This window comes from Leptonychotes weddellii, chromosome 3 (assembly GCF_054177405.1).
Source record: "Leptonychotes weddellii isolate Sample4059 chromosome 3, ASM5417740v2, whole genome shotgun sequence".
Taxonomy (NCBI): Eukaryota; Metazoa; Chordata; class Mammalia; order Carnivora; family Phocidae; genus Leptonychotes; species Leptonychotes weddellii.
Genome location: NC_138371.1, coordinates 12,055,782 through 12,072,142, shown reverse-complemented (window position 1 = coordinate 12,072,142; position 16,361 = coordinate 12,055,782). Strand labels below are relative to the sequence as shown.

At 37.6% G+C, this 16,361-nt stretch overlaps 1 protein-coding gene across 1 annotated transcript in view; it reads right to left on the bottom strand.

The window, feature by feature from the left end:
• DOCK10 (dedicator of cytokinesis 10) overlaps positions 1–16,361 on the bottom strand; it is a 246,400-nt gene that overhangs the window by 115,575 nt on the left and 114,464 nt on the right. Inside the window, exon 3 of the mRNA XM_081815303.1 lies at positions 11,975–12,064. Coding sequence (XP_081671429.1) covers positions 11,975–12,064 — 90 coding nt within the window. The remainder of the gene's footprint in view (positions 1–11,974; positions 12,065–16,361) is intronic.

Sequence of the window (16,361 nt, the reverse complement as noted above, 5' to 3'; positions counted from 1 at the left end):
AACACTACATCAAAAACTAATGATGTAATGTATGGTGATTAACATAACATAATTAAAAAAAAATAAAGGGAGGGAGGTAGAAACTACCGCTAGATAGGAGAATTACCAAAGAATATAAGGGCCATGTTTTTAAACTGCCACAGAAACATTAATAAAAATGTACAGTATAAGAAAAAAAAAAGAGAGGATTATGGTTTTTCTTTAATCTGGAGAGTTGGTTTTTGTGTGTGTGTGTGTTTTTTTTTTTTTTAGTTACATTTTCCCCAATAGCTCTCAGTAATTTAAATTGTGCAGGTAGTTCTGATGTTATATCAAAGGAATTAGTTCTACAGTGAGGAAAACCATGCTTATTGTGCTCTGGTGGAAAGTGAATGAATGCCTTAGAATCATTCATTTGCTGCCTAATGATTCAGAATCAGAAAACAGCACTCATTTTTACTTAATTTATACATACAAAAAAAAAAGCCCCCAATCATTTATTAAAATACTTATTCTTATTTCTGAGTAAGTTTGAGTGCACATTTTTCTACATATGAGATTCAAACAATTTGTGTAAAGTACAAAGGCACTTTGACTAAAAGAATGGTTTCTTTATCAATGCCCATAATATGCAGTTCAAAATTAAACATGAAGCACATAAAATTATTTTAACCATAAAAGTGAGAAATGAAATTCCTTATTTTCTTGAAACAGGATACATTTCATTCTAGTTAGATATGTTTCTTTTAGTTAACAAAAATGGGCAGCATGAAATACGTTTTAAATCATAGCCAATCCTCCTCTCCCCAGAATTTTCTTTCCCATGTCTGGGATCCAAATTCTTTAATAGATCCTTTACTTCTCAACATGATGCAGCTTCTACCTTGAATGTTTATAATTTTCTCTTGAATTAGGTGAATGCTATCTATCTGGGTCCCAATGGTGGAAAACGAAGAAGAGGCAGAGGAAGAAATTTCTTTTTCAGTATTATACTCATTTTATCATATTATTTTTTATGTTTATAAAATTTCCCTTAATGAATTAAGCAATATTTTAGTATACAATGTAACAGCCTACTGAAATATTTTTAACTTTGGTATGCATAGAATATTTTGACTGAAGGATTCCAGTACTTTTCTTGGGTTTACTCTCAAAGTGCTTTGCAGATAAAGAGACAACAATGTACTAACACCTTGTTTGATAAGATTACACATCTTTTCAGAGTTTAACCCACTGTAATCAGGTTGTGCTCTTAGCCTCTGAAAATGTTCTGTTAAAGAACTGCCAATCAGGGGCGCCTGGGTGGCTCAGTTGTTAAGCGTCTGCCTTCAGCTCAGGTCATGATCCCAGGGTCCTGGGATCGAGCCCCGCATGGGGCTCCCTGCTCGGCGGGAGGCCTGCTTCTCCTTCTCCCACTCCCCCTGCTTGTGTTCCTGCTGTTGCTCTCTCTCTGTCAAATAAATAAATAAAATCTTAAAAAAAAAAAAAAAGAACTGCCAATCAGAGCTACCCTACAACCCAGCAAGTGCACTACTAGGTATTTACCCCAAAGATACAAATGTAGTGATCCAAAGGGGCACCTGCACCCCAATGTTCATAGCAGCAATGTCCACAATAGCCAAACTGTGGAAGGAGCCCAGATGTCCATCAACAGATGAATGGATAAAGAAGATGTGGTATATATATAGGACATGGATGCAACTAGAGGGCATTATGCTAAGTGAAATAAGTCAACCAGAGAAAGATAATTATATGCTTGCACTCATATGTGGAATTTAAGAAATAAAACAGAGGATCATAGGGGAAGGGAGGGAAAAATAAAAGAAGATGAAATCAGAGAGGGAGACAAACCATGGGAGACTCTTGACCATAGAAAACAGGCTGAGTGTTGCTGGAGGGGAGGTGGGGTTGGGGGATGGGATGACCGAGTCATGGACACTAAGAAGGACACATGATGTAATGAGCACTGGGTGTTGTACACAACTGATGAATCACTGAACTCTACCTCTGAAATTAGTAATACACTGTATGTTAATTAATGGAATTTAAATAAAATAAAATAAATTAAAAGAAAAAAAGAACTGCCAATGACTCTGATTACCAAATCCAACGTGCCCTTCCTTACGTGATACCTCTTTGGCATTTTGTACCATTGTCTCATGGTTGCTATGGACTTTTCTTTAATTCTGAGAAATCAATATCTTCTTGTTTTCTTCATCTCCCTGGCCACTCCATCTCCGCCTCCTGAGCAGCGCCTTCCTTACTAGTGCCTTAAGTGAGAGTGTAGCCCAAGGACCTTCCCCTCAGCCCCAGCCAAGTCCCCATGGCACTCCTGGTGAACTGTTCCAGGCTCAAAGCTTCTACTTTTCAAATCCAGACCAACTGCCTACCCCTTCCTCCTGCATTGAGACCTACCTATTTATCTCCTTCTTGGGCATCTCTGTCTCTATATGCATGATGGCCAGTGACATTATCTCATTTGTTTCTTCCATCCCTGCTTGAGCAATCTTTACTTTCTTCTGGGCATCTTATTTAAATTACTGGCACAACTATCCAGCTAATAGCCCAATGCAGACATGTGGGAGTAGTTGCCACCATATTCCTCTCCCTTGCTTTCTTTTCAGTCACCAACTTCTGTCAATTCCACCTCCGTAATAGCCCTTTACTATCACCACTATCATACTGCCACATGTTAGTGTAGGTCTTTAACCCAGCTGGACTATTAAAATAGTCTTCCATCTGTCCAGCTTCTCTTCAGTCTTATTCATCCCTCCCACATAAGCAAGCCAACCCATTCTCTGGTCTGTTTTTAGCTAATTTTTTCTACCATATGAACCTGACCTCGTCTCTCCATTTTATAGTAATACTCCAGGGGTACTTGTAAGATTGCTTTGGAAAAATCTGATCACTGGTCTGTTATTTCTTGCCTGGTGGTAAGCTCCTTGAAGGCAAGGACTGTGTTATGTCCATTTGGTATCAACAACTTAGTAAGTGCTTGTTGTTGAATAATAAACCCAGTCCAATCTTCCATGCAGTGGACAAGGCCCTTCACTACAGACACTTGGTATATGATCCATAGTAACAGCATAAATCAGTGGAAGAGGAATTTTCTATGTGAAGAATTTAACCCTTTGTAAAGACAGGGTAACCAACTTCACCAACTGAACTCTAAAGAGTAGCTTGTTTGAGCCACTGAGTTCACATTTGCTTCTTAGATGAAAAAAAAAAAAATCCAATAATTAGGTAAGGGGTTGAGAGGAGAAATTTAAGGGCTGGAAAAAGGTGCTACTCTGAACTTTATGAGTATTATTATTTACTACAAACTTTGAAATTAACCTTCTGTATATTTTTGATTTGCTGCATGAGGATAAGTCCATAGAACAACCAAAACGTGGGGTGTATCTGGGGTTGTGTCCTAGTATTCCAAGAGGTTTACCCTCTGGACAAAGATAGACACTTTTGATACAAATGGTAAGAGGTTTGTCCATGAAAAGAAAGAAATAATTTATTTGATCTTTTGGGAGCTGTAGTATTTCTTTTCTCTTCACCACCATCTGCCTTAATGAAATGCATGTCAAATTTCATCTAATAGATTTTTTTTAAAGATTTTATTTATTTATTTGACAGAGAGAGACACAGCGAGAGAGGGAACACAAGCAGGAGGAGTAGGAGAGGAAGAAGCAGGCTTCCCGCTGAGGAGGGAGCCCGATGCGGGGCTCGGTCCCAGGACTCTGGGATCATGACCTGGGCTAAAGGCAGACGCTTAACGACTGAGCCACCCAGGCGCCCCTAATAGATTATTTTTTTAAAGATTTTTAAAAAAATGTTTTATTTATTTATGAGAGAGAGAGAGAATATCAGCAGGAGGAGAGGTGGAGAGAGAGGGAGAAGCCGACTCCCTGCTGAGCAGGGACCTGGACGCAGAGCTCGATCCCAGGACCCTGAGATCAGGACCTGAGCTGAAGGCAGACACTTAACCTCCTGAGTGAGTCAGGCGCCCTTTCACCTAATAGAATCTGTTTCACTTTAGCTGTACTGTGTTCCTAGTTTCTGATGATCTCCTTCCCTCAGATTCACATCAGAATTTCTCAGATGGTTTTCAAGAGATGTGGGGAAAATGGACAGAATTTCTTCGTGGTCAAATAAATATGGGAAATACTACATGTCATATTCTCTTCTGAGATAATCTCCATGGATATTAGCAAGTTAAAGACTGAGTGTGTGTGTGTGTGTGTGTGTGTGTGTGTATGTATGTGTCCTGTGGACATCCTGCAGACCTGGCTTTCTGCAGAACATTCTGCGCGTCTGTGAAATTGGTGTCTACTCTATCTCAACCATTTGTTCTGTTGGTTTTTAGTGTGGATTTTCTACCAAAGCCTAGAGATTTCTGCATTGAGTCTGATTTGTACTTCCTGTTCAGTCTTGGGTCTTATTTCATTATTTTTTTTTCCTAGAGAAGCCTGTATTTATGGTCTAGAACCTGCTTAAAATCTAAACTTTTCCTTGCCCTAACGACCTAATACTGTCTGTATGAGGAGAGTACATAATTGTGTGTGTGTGTGTGTGTGTGTATTCATATATAGAAGTAAATGTAGGGGCGTCTGGGTGGCTCAGTCCGTTAAGCATCTGACTCGATCTCAGCTCAGGTCTTGATCTCAAGGTTGCAAGTTCAAGCCCTGCATTGGGCTCCAAACTTAAAAAAAAAGTGAATAGATATTTGTTTCTATTCTTTATTTTTTTAATATTAATTTTTTTTGCTTCTACTCTTTTAATGTTTCTATGACTCTTAACATCCCCAAGTGTTTTATGTCTTGACCGAAGTGAGGCTTGGATTCTTGAATTCATGATTTACTTCTTACTTCATCATTATTCTACTCCTGCAGCAGATGGGTTTCCAGAAATTGGAGAGGGCTTTGTTGGCAGAGTAACTTGCTATACCTTAGTATTTTGCCAGTATTTCTCTCAGCCATTCAGGTGAGGTGGTCCCTAGACCCTTGCCCCCTGTTGGGCCACAGTATCTCAATTCTCAATTCTCTGCTTTCATTCTCTTTGTTAAGAGAGACCTGACCAAGGGCTTAGTTTTAATTAGTGTTCTGAGCTACTGACTTTATATTATTCTATTGTGTATATTAAAATGAAAACTTTGCTATAGAAGTTTTGCTTAAGAAGTCTGCATCCTATTTATAGATCTCTTTAATTGCTCCCCCAACCCTCAGTGGGAGGGGTGGTGCTTGCTTTATCACGGAAGTGTTTGCTTTCTTTTTATGTTTATAGATGTTGATTTTAAGTCACTTATGAGAATCAGATAAAGACGCTGCTCCCCAGTTGTTATTCTCCAAGTGTTTTCATATCATTGCTGTATTTATTTTTAGAACACAGTATTAGAATTATTAATGTGCTTATTTAAAGATAAAGAAACTGAGGCAGAAAAAGTTAAATGTGTATCAAAAGGAAGGACATATTCCCTTGTGAACAGTGGAAATACCCTCATCAGGTCAGGCTGTTAAATGCATGGTTTAAAGGAATTTCTCAAAGGGTCAGAGGTAGCCAAGTTGGTAAGGACATGGAGCATGGGGGTCAGAGAGACTAGGGCCTTAATAACGACTCTGAGTGAAGTGGGACAAGTTAATCAATCATTCAGAACCTGTTTTCTAGGCTATAAAGTGAGGTAGTAAGACCCATTACACAAAGTGCTCAAAAATATACGGATATGTACTATGTTGCTCAATGATGGCTTGATGATAATTTATCATAACTTTGTGAAGTGCTTTAGTGAAATAAACCTATACTCTTGTGTGGGGAATATTTAGACTTATATTGAATCGACAAGGAAGAGAATTAATAACAGATAAAACAGAAAAGGGACAGACTGTTCATTTTATTTAAACTCTTATTAAAAATATGAAGTCATTCCAGATTAAAAAAAGAAAAGAATGCTCGCTGCCTTTCAAAAGGAACTGAGAATTGTCAAGGTGGAGTGAAGTGAGAGATAATTCAAAATCAGTATTGAACTGGATGTGTTTAAATTGGATTCATGCCAGTTTACTGCTTAGCAACCACGGTATTTGTCCTCGCCACCCCGTGGGGAGCTACAGGGCACTTATTGCAGAGAGGACCACAAAGGTTGCTTAGTGCAATGATGCAGAGGCTGTAAGGGAAACAAGTGTTTCTGCAAAACGTCAATGAATTCATTTCAGTGCTGGCTTAATCTGGTTTCAAAAATCCAGAAACGTTTCTCAAAGTGTGGGTCATTAACTATATGCATCAGAGTTACCTGGCCAAAATGAGTGGGTTTGTCAGGGAGGAGGCTGAGGGCCGTAGTCCTTCCAGAGGACAGCTGTAGCAAAGCATCTTCTGGGCACTTAGCATCATGTTAAGAGGCCAGAGGCCATTGTGATTGCACAGCAAGGGTGGGGACGCTGGATCTGTCCCAGCTGTGTGATGCTGAATACTCGCTTAATCTTTCTATAAAAGTTCCCTCGTCATTACAAATTGCTGCAGCAGCAGCATATGTTTATAATCACTGCAAGTACAGGGCTTAGAAGTGTATCTGGCACAAAGAAAGTCGTCAATAAAGGTTAGTTGCTATTACCTATTGGGGTCGAGACTTCTGGCCAGCATAATTCTCTGGGATCATTTCTCAGTCTTAACCCAGCTCTCTGGTGACCCTTTCTTTTTATCTGCTGTCTCCAGGCTTGACTATTCATGGTCTATTATTATCACGTGATATTTGTAACTGGGGTTTCTCTTCTTCCTATCCTGTAAGTACAGGCTTCCCTTTATCCCCATCCTTAAAACCAAGCAAACTGGCAGTTTTCACAGCTAGTGATACAGAAAAATTAGCAGGGAAGAAAGTAATTTCTTCCCAGGCTTCCTCTTCTTTCTTTTCTTTTCCTTTTTCTACTTTAGATCCATGCAGTTGAGAAAAGCATAAGGTTCATTCATGTTGCCCAGACACATGCTCTGTCCTGAGACTTGCAACATAAAATTTTGGGCCGATACCTGGGATCGAAGGTAAAAGACATTGTACTTGACTTTTCCTTGGAGCAGTTCTTAGGAGAGAGGAGAAGCCAAGGGTGGAAGTGAGGAAAGCAGGAATAACCCCAGGCTGGAAGCAATTGAAAGGTAGGAACAAAGGTAAAGGCGAGAAATTTCGCCCCAGAAGAAATAGCAAGACAAAGGCAAATTCTGTGGTCAATCTCTTCTTCCCGGAAGTTGACATTTCTAGAAAACTACAGAAATACAGGGGTCAATCTGGCCATTGGAAGTCGTGGTGCAGAAGTTCATGAAAGCAACAACAAAACTAAAGGTCTCTAGGAACCCTAGAATATGTTCACATGTCTCCAGTGTTGTACTGGTCTGCTTTTTAGGTTGCCCTTCCCCTAGCTAAACTTGACACTGTGGTTGGATCCAGAGATTGGAGGTGGGGTTTCTGAATCCATCCTGAGATTTAGGATTTGAGCTGATTGGCCCCACCTTGAAGGCATGCCAGATAATAGAACAAGCAGGTGTGAAGAGCCAAGGGCTGCAGCAGGCTGGCCACCAAATCCAAGGTCTCAGAGCCTCAGGTACCAGAGACCCACAGCTAAGACAGCTAAGAACCCTTGGTTCATGTGAGAGCTATTTTTCACAGCCTAAAGCAGACTGCTGAAAACCTAGAAATAGACAAATACCCAATGCACACAGAAAGAGGTAAAAAGACCATGAAATGAAAAGTCCCTAAAATTGTGGAAATGTTTATAAATCCATAGTGGTTCTATTACAAGTGGTTATGAATGGACTGTAAGGGATGAATTTAATTGGCTTCTATGAGGGACAGAGAAGCCCAGCAGGTGGAATCATAAAGCAAAATACATAGGGGATTCTGATCGTTCTGTATGATATTTTCATTATCAAAGTAAAATAATAATAATAATAAAAAAAATTGATGTAATCTTTAAGGCAACTAACTAATGACTCAAAGAATAAAGTTGGATTTTAACTTCAGAGAATTTTAGGAGAGAGACTTGGGTTGCTTCCAATTCTGAAAGCATTTTAAGATATATTCTAACTAATTTTTTCCAAAACATTTTTTTTAATTAAAAAATACATTCGTAACGCAACAATATGGAACATATAAACTGAAAACCAATTTCTCCCTTCCCCTTACAATCCCAAACTTGTGACATCACCAATGTTATGAGTTTATTATACAGATTTTAATACTTCCCTAGCCTTATATAAATAAGCCATATTTATGTATATATTTATAGGTTTTATACCTTCAAGCTAACATACTATATATTATGCAACTTACTTCTTTCTCTTAACAACATATCATGGGCATCCAAGCTAATACATTTAAATATATGTCATTTTTGGGGCACCTGGGTGGCTCAGTCGTTAAGCGTCTGCCTTCGGCTCAGGTCATGATCCCAGGGTCCTGGGATCGAGCCCCGCATCGAGCTCCCTGCTCGGCGGGAAGCCTGCTTCTCCCTCTCCCACTCCCCCTGCTGTGTTCCCTCTCTAGCTGTGTCTCTGTCAAATAAATAAATAAAATTTTTTAAAAAATTAAAAAAAATAAAAATAAAAATAAAAAAATAAATAAATATATGTCATTTTTATTGGTTATATATTTTTATAAAATATAAATGTGCCAAAGTTTATTCAACCCCACCCTTATCAAGTGATATTACAAATTGTTCAGTGTAGCAATACTTATGCTTGTAATTGTATTTTTTATGCTCTAGTGTTTTTTTAAATAATATGCATGTTACACATTTATATGTACTACTTAAAAGATACATTGGAATTACATTTCAAAAAGTTATAGACATGCAAATATTACAAACACTGTGTGATAATGTTTAATTCCTATATTCCTACTGTCACTAAATAATATTCATCTTAAAGTTCTTCTTCATACAAGTATTACACATAATTTTTGTTTTAATTTATATTTTCATGACTGTAAGTAAATGTTGGCAACTTTGTGTGCCCCTTGGCCAACTGCATTTCCTCTTTTTGAACTGTCTGCTCCTGTCTTTTCCTCATATTTTCTTGGGTTATTTATCTTCTTCTTACTAATTTGTAGGATTTTGAAAATTAAGAGTATGTGTATGTGTGGCAAAAAGATATAATAAATTACAAATAACTGCTTTGATTAAATATTTTCTTTTGGTTTTATTTATGGCACCCTTCATCATATAAAAGATTTTTATTTGCTTAAATCTGTCCATTTCCCTTAAATTTCTGATTAAAAATGTTCTCCTATAGTTTTAATATTTTTGTTTTTAAAATTAAAATTGTTTTTATTGACCTGAAATTAATTTTTGTGTTAATGTGAGATAGAACTTTATTTTCATCCAGAATGAATAACCAAGTGGTATTTATGAAATTACCTACCCTTGAGAGATATCTGAGAATTTGAAATGCCATGTTTGTCATTTATTAAGTAACCGTATTTACTTGGATATATTTCTAGATACTCTGTTTCATTTCACTGATTTATTTTTTTATTCCAGAAGATAGAAAAATTTGGAGAGTGTCACAATTTTTTAAAGTTAGCATTTGTCTAATACCAAAGTGAGGAAGAAAACTAGAGCCAATTTCACTCATGAATATAAATGCAAAAGTATGAAATAAAATATTAGCAATTCGAATGGAGTAGAGTATTAAGGTAAAAATACAATTTGAACAAGGAAGTTTACACCAGAAATACAAATATGGACCCACAGGATATTCATATTCAAGTGGTAAAGCTATTATACCAAAAGACTGCATATGGATTTCATACTATGGGGTAGCCAATCTTTAGAAGCACTTAAAGGGACCAAGAAAGATCCTTCTTAGACATTTCTTTTATGCCAAAAACTGTCATAACACCAAATTTCATAAAACATCAAAGATGCTAAAGGCATCCCTCTAAAATAAAAATTAAGACAGGATGTCCAATATGAGCATTATAATTCAACATTGTTTCAGAGATATCAGATAATAAAACAAGGCAAGAACAAAGAAAGTTTTAATTGTTTGCAGATGATATGATTCATACTTAAAAATCAAATAAGAACCATAAGTGGTGTCTCTCTATCTGCAAAAAAATAAAGTAAAAAAATGAAAACAAAAATTAACATTACAAAAGAACTATTTAGATAAGGAAGTTTAGTGAGCCAGTTATACATATTCAAAAGTCAATATATTTTCAAAAATATCAGCAATGAACAGTAAGAAAAAGAATTTGTTTTAAAAAAATTCTCACATTTGCAGGGGCCTGGGTGGCTCAGTCGGTTAAATTTCTGCCTTTGGCTCAGGTCATGATCTCAGGACCCTGGGATAGGGTCCTGCATCGGGCTCCCTGCTCACTGGGGAGTCTGCTTCTTCCTCTACCCTTCCACCCTGCTCATGATCTCTCTCTCCCTCACGCGCGCCCTATCTCAAATAAATAAATAAAATCTTTAAAAAAATTCTCACATTTACAACAAAAGCATAAAGTACTACAAGAAATAAATTTATAAACTATAAAGAAATAAATTTAACAACAAGTTAAAGACCTTTACATAAAAGTGCCGTATTTCAGGGAAAAAAAACTCAGGAAGAACTGGTTAAATATTCCCAGTTATGAATTCAATATCATAAATGTTTCAAATCCTACCTAAGTTAACACCTATTTACATATTTACGTAAGAACTTTTGTAGACCTTGTCTCACTGGTTCTGATTTTTTTGTGTAAAAAATGATTTGCCAACTCTTTTTTAAACTGTGATGCCCTACCAGATATGAAAACTTCCTCTAAGGTGACTGTAAACAAAATATTGTGGTACTGATGTCACATTTATTCCTTTTATCAGTAAATATGAAAATAGTACACCCAAAAACCTGATGTTATCTGGACCTGTACTTTTCCCTTTTTTTTTTAACTCCTTAGAAGGCAGTAATGTAATGTGAACTTTGGGGAAAAAATATTGAATTGGAAAAAAAAAAGACCCGTAAATTTATGGCAAAAGATTTGGACTGAAGTGTATAACATAAAGCATGTATGATTAATACAGATTGATATTAATACATATGCTAATAAAGCTAGCTTATATTCATGCACATGCGTTTAAGAGCTAAGAAAGGGTTTTGCTATGGAATGTAGCTTTAATTAAATCCTAACTGGGATACACCATTTTCTCTCAGGATTCAGTCTGACCTGTGCTAAATTTTCCCACTGCATTTTCTATAAATGAAGGGCTAGCTTCATTTATTCACTCCAGAAGCATCTTCTAAGTAGCTGCCCTAAAGCATCCTAGGTTTGGTTAGAAGAAGAAGCAGTTTTGTAGGTCTCTCTTTACCATCTAAATGCAAGCAAATGCTATAATAACAGATTTTTATCATAGCTGCAGGGATTTACCATGAACTATTTCCATAGTTAGTATTAAAAAAAAGTATCTCTCTCTCTTTTTCTAATGATTTTATTGATTTATTTGTGAAGGAGAGAGAGAGAGAGAGAAATAGCAAGAAAGAGTAAGAGCAGGGGACAAGGGGAGAGGGAGAAGCAGGGAGCCCAAAGTGGGGCTCGATCCCAGGACCCCGGGATCATGACCTGACCGAAGGCAGACACTTCGCTGACTGAGCCACCCAGGCACCCCGAAAATTTATCTCTTAAAATAGAAACTCTGTTATCCAAAATTCTCACATCCTATGGCCTTGCCAACAACTCAGTCTAGGTAAGCAAAATAAAATCAAGTCTTTCCATTAAGAATACAGAAATGCTCCTCAATATGAGGATTTTAAGTGATGTAAAAGCAAAAGAAAAAGAAGTCCAAAACCTGAAGAGTCACCAGATAATGAAAAATTGATTAACAGGAAAATGCAAAGAATCTACAGGTGACGCCAGCTGAAAGACATCAATCAATCATAGCATCTGGAGTTCTCTACTGAGAAATAGAGGAAGACAATAATAACAGGAAGTTGTATTGAGCACCACCAGGGGAAAACAAAGCTTTACAAAGGACTAGAAGCACACATTTACCTCTTTCACCAGTAAATTTTCTGCTTTGTGCTCTGCATCTTCAGGTACTGTGGAGTACAATGTCCGGATATCCCAAGACACCGTGGCTGTCTGGGAAGAACAATAAAAAGAAATTATGTTCTTCAACTTAGAAGCACTGAGCAGCCCACCATACAAAAAAAAAAAAAAAAGTGCCTTAGATCTTAGCATCTAACAGTAAAAGAAGACAGAGAAACTTTCACTCTCTAGGAGAGAAGAGCCAACTCTCTGATAGCTCCCCAATGTTACTCTCTATCAGTGAAGTTCATCATTTGAGGCTGTTTCATTTGGCTGCAGAAAACAACACTTGGGCCATCTATATATTTCGACTAGCTTACTTCTATTCTATTTTTTGTTATTGTTGTGCTCCTAAAATAAATTTGAAGTGAAAACTTACAAAAGCATCATGATTTTAATCATATTGTAAATAATTTCTTGAAGATCCACAAGGTAAAGTTAATCCTTTTTAGAAGCTCTGAGTGTTTGTGTGTGTGTGTGTGCGTAGTCACAATTTTAGGGGTGGGAGTAAAGCAAGGGAGTTCAGTAAACCTGGATCTTGAAGAAAAAAATAACTTACGCTTTTGGTGTCATTACTTCTGTTAAAATAAACAAAACGTTTTCAACTTCAGTGCTCAACAAACAACTCTGCATTAAATGAATAGATGTAAGTTAAAAGTATAAAAGATCTTAAAATAAAACATCCAAAACAGAATTTCGTAGATTGTTTCTTCTTTATATGACATAGAGTCTTCAGTTCCATCAAGCTGGGGGGAGTGTGGGACACCCTAAAAACGGTAGCTTTCCCTCACCAGCCCCCAGCTTTCTTTAGACTGTACTACTTGGTGGCTCCAGGGGCCCTGGGGTGATGAGTCTGTTAACAAACATGGCACCAACATTTGGGGTCTTTTCCTTTGCATATCCCCAAATCCACAAATGATTCATCAGAGTTTCTAAAACACAAACTAAAGTTCATTTGAATTGTTCTGGATGAAGGGCATTTTTTCTAGACTAATTAAGGAAACAGATGAGAATCTCAAAACCCCTCCTAAGTTTTGGAGAAGATGGATAGGGAAGGGGCTAAGGGAATTTGGTCTTCTGAGGTCACAGAGCGGCAACAAGATCTACCACCAACGGCAGCATCAGACCTTTTCATTCAGTTCGAGACTCATGTTTTCTTCAAATCGCCCTTTTGCTTCACTCTTGATATAAGCTCCCTGAGGGCAAGAACTTGGGTCTCTTTTGTTCCCTACTATAACCTCAGTGTCTAGTTGGGTATTTAAATATTGTTAAGTGTGTTGAGTGTGTGTGAGTATGGATATGTGGGTTCTATGCATGTGTGTGTGTGTCTGGTATGTGTCCGCATGAGCATACATGATTAGGTGTATTGCAGGAGTGTCTGTGAGTGTGTGTGCGGGGGTATGTGATCATGCATGATGGTGTGCTCTGTTTGAGTGTGTGTGTAAGTATGTGTAGTGTACGTGTGTGTGTGTGTGGTATGTGTGTGTGCTGTGTGAGCACGTGTGTGTGTGCATGTGCGTGTGTGCACCTGCATGTGCATATTTTGGAGCATGGGGTTTAGATACTGTGAAAGAGGAAGAATGTCATGTGAGTCTGACAAAATCAGAGGATAAAAAATAATGAGAAAACTAAGTTCTAGATATGTCATATGTATGTATAGATAGATCATACGGTAAAAATCAATGCCCATCCTAAAATGCAGCTGTAGACTGAGTTCCCTTGATCAGAGGATTTCACTGCAGTTCTGTGAACAGAGTCTGGAAGTGCTACAAGGCCGTGGCTATCAATGCAAGTCAAGTGTAGATACACCTACGTCAAGTATGATAGGACCAATTTAGGGCATATTATTTAGATTTTACATTTTTGATTCCTTTTGAATTGTCTCTTTCAACCTGCGTCTTTTATGTTGTACACTCTGTTAGAAGATGAACAGTATATAAACTCTATTGAAAGTGTGAAGTAAAAGATTAAAATCCATGCTAAAATTGAGTTTTGGAAATTCTTCCTAGATTTCAATTATCTGGGGAGAATTCATTTCCTGTTTGGATAGATAATTCTCAGATACACCGTGTCAACCTCCTTGGTGTTTCCAGGGAACATTACATATTATAATCTACCGGCAAGATTAGGGATTTTTTTTCTCTCTAATTAAAACAGTTTTATATATTTCACCCATTATTTTATAATACATTTTTATACAAAAATATCATTCCTCTTTCTCATTATCCTGCGCAGTCTCCTATTGTTTCTTTGCTTTTAAAAAATAATAGTTGCTCTAAAATACTCTACGTCTGATGGAGAGTAGAGTAGCATGACTCAGATGTAAACTTCTTTTGTAGCTCTACCTAGTGTTCCACTAAGATCACGGCTCTGTGGTGTAGTACCATCAGGCGAAGACTGAGCTGGTTTAAGAAATTTTTTTTTCCTTAATGGTAAGCTTCTGGTATCCGGACTCCAGTTTCCAGTAATGATAATCACACAGCCACTTGATTTATGAATGTCATACAGTAAAGATAGAGCCCCAAATGCATAATACATATGCAGTGTATGAGACTGGAAATTCATTCAGGTTGGAGCTTATGAAAACGAATCGTGTGTATAACCATGTGTATAATGGCTAGGAGTGATTCCTGATGACCTCTGGTTATGAAATGATGTTGATTCCTAAAATAAGACAACTGAGTCTGAATCACCCTCATGTAACCATGTGATAAATCTAAAACATTATTTTACAAGCTGCATTATTTCCCATTTGCACATAATACACAAGGCACAAGAAAAGGCATACGTGTATAATGAATGCCTATGACATCTACTGATCTCAGTTGTATTTTGCTGTGCTACTGGAGAATCTGGCTGAAAAAGCAGAAGGCCTCCATAAAGTTTCAACTTTAAGAATTGTGACCCTTCCACTCATGTTTTCTTTCTTGAATGTGTCTCCACTGAAGCAAAGGTAAATTGATCAAATAAGAAGAGAAGGATGCGGTCATATTTGTTAAGGGTATTAATATGGTTACGAAGAACTTCTTTTCTGAGAATTAGATGCTTTCAGATCACTACAAATTGCCTTGGCCACAGCAGACTTCCTGTTTTCTTTTACAAACCTTCTGGTCGACAATTAGTAGAGCTCAATTGCATGAAACAGATCTGAGACAGCACTGGAACTCGGCCGAGCTCCTCTTAAGGGGGTAGAATTTTATAAGGGGCCTACTGTCCAGAGATTAGGCATTTGGAAATAAAAACTGTCGTTTTATTTATGAAACGAGCCATGCAGGCCTGTGTTTGCAATTTCAGGTCCATGATACTCAGACATCTTCAACTACTGCCCTGTCACTGTCTGGTTCCTTCCACCCTTTTGTGGGTAGTCTCTGTGGCTTGGACACAGCCACCATTCTGCTGGCTGAAGTGACCACAGAAGACTTCATTCCAAGCACATCATGGACATTTCTCAATTGGCCAAAGGCCACTGGTCAATGTCTTAAGAAAAGGGCTGCTTTTCCTATCCCAGGGCTGAGCAAAAGCCTCCTTTGACAGTACTGTAGATCCCAGCTGCTTAAAAAGAAGGACAAAAATGATGGTGTTTATAGTCATCAATCAGTCTGAAGCTGGAGAATTCAACAAGCCTTATAGTTAAGACTATTAACAAACATTTCACGGGGGCGCCTGGGTGGCTCAGTTGGTTAAGCGACTGCCTTCGGCTCAGGTCATGATCCTGGAGTCCCTGGATCGAGTCCCGCATCGGGCTCCCTGCTCAGCAAGGAACCTGCTTCTCCCTCTGACCCTCCCCCCTCTCATGTGCTCTCTCTCTCTCATTCTCTCTGTCTCAAATAAATAAATAAATAAATAAATAAAAACAAAAAAAAAAAACACAAACATTTCACGGATCAATTCCAACCTAAGCATATGTTTAAAAGTGGTCTTCACCGAATTTTTCAGATTAAGACACTGATAGAGTGTCTTATATTCTAGTAGAGTAGACACTTACACTGCATTAATTGTTTGAAAAACACTTTTTATCACATTCGGAAGAGTATTGTGATTTTGTTTTATTTTTTTAAGTACACGAGAATATCACTTTAATACCTTCGTTGTGCTTACCCTCTCAATAATTTCCTCTTTATTCATTCATCCATTTTTTTTTTTTTAATTTGAGGTCAGTTGATGCATAATGTTCCATTAGTTTCAGGTGTACAACATAGTGATTTGACGACTCTATACGTTATGCTATGCTCACCATAGCTACCACTTGTCACCATACCTCACTATTACAACACCACTGATTATATTCCCTGTGCTGTACCTTTTATCCCTGTTAACTTATTCACTGTGCTTTAAGCGGGAGGTCCTTCTT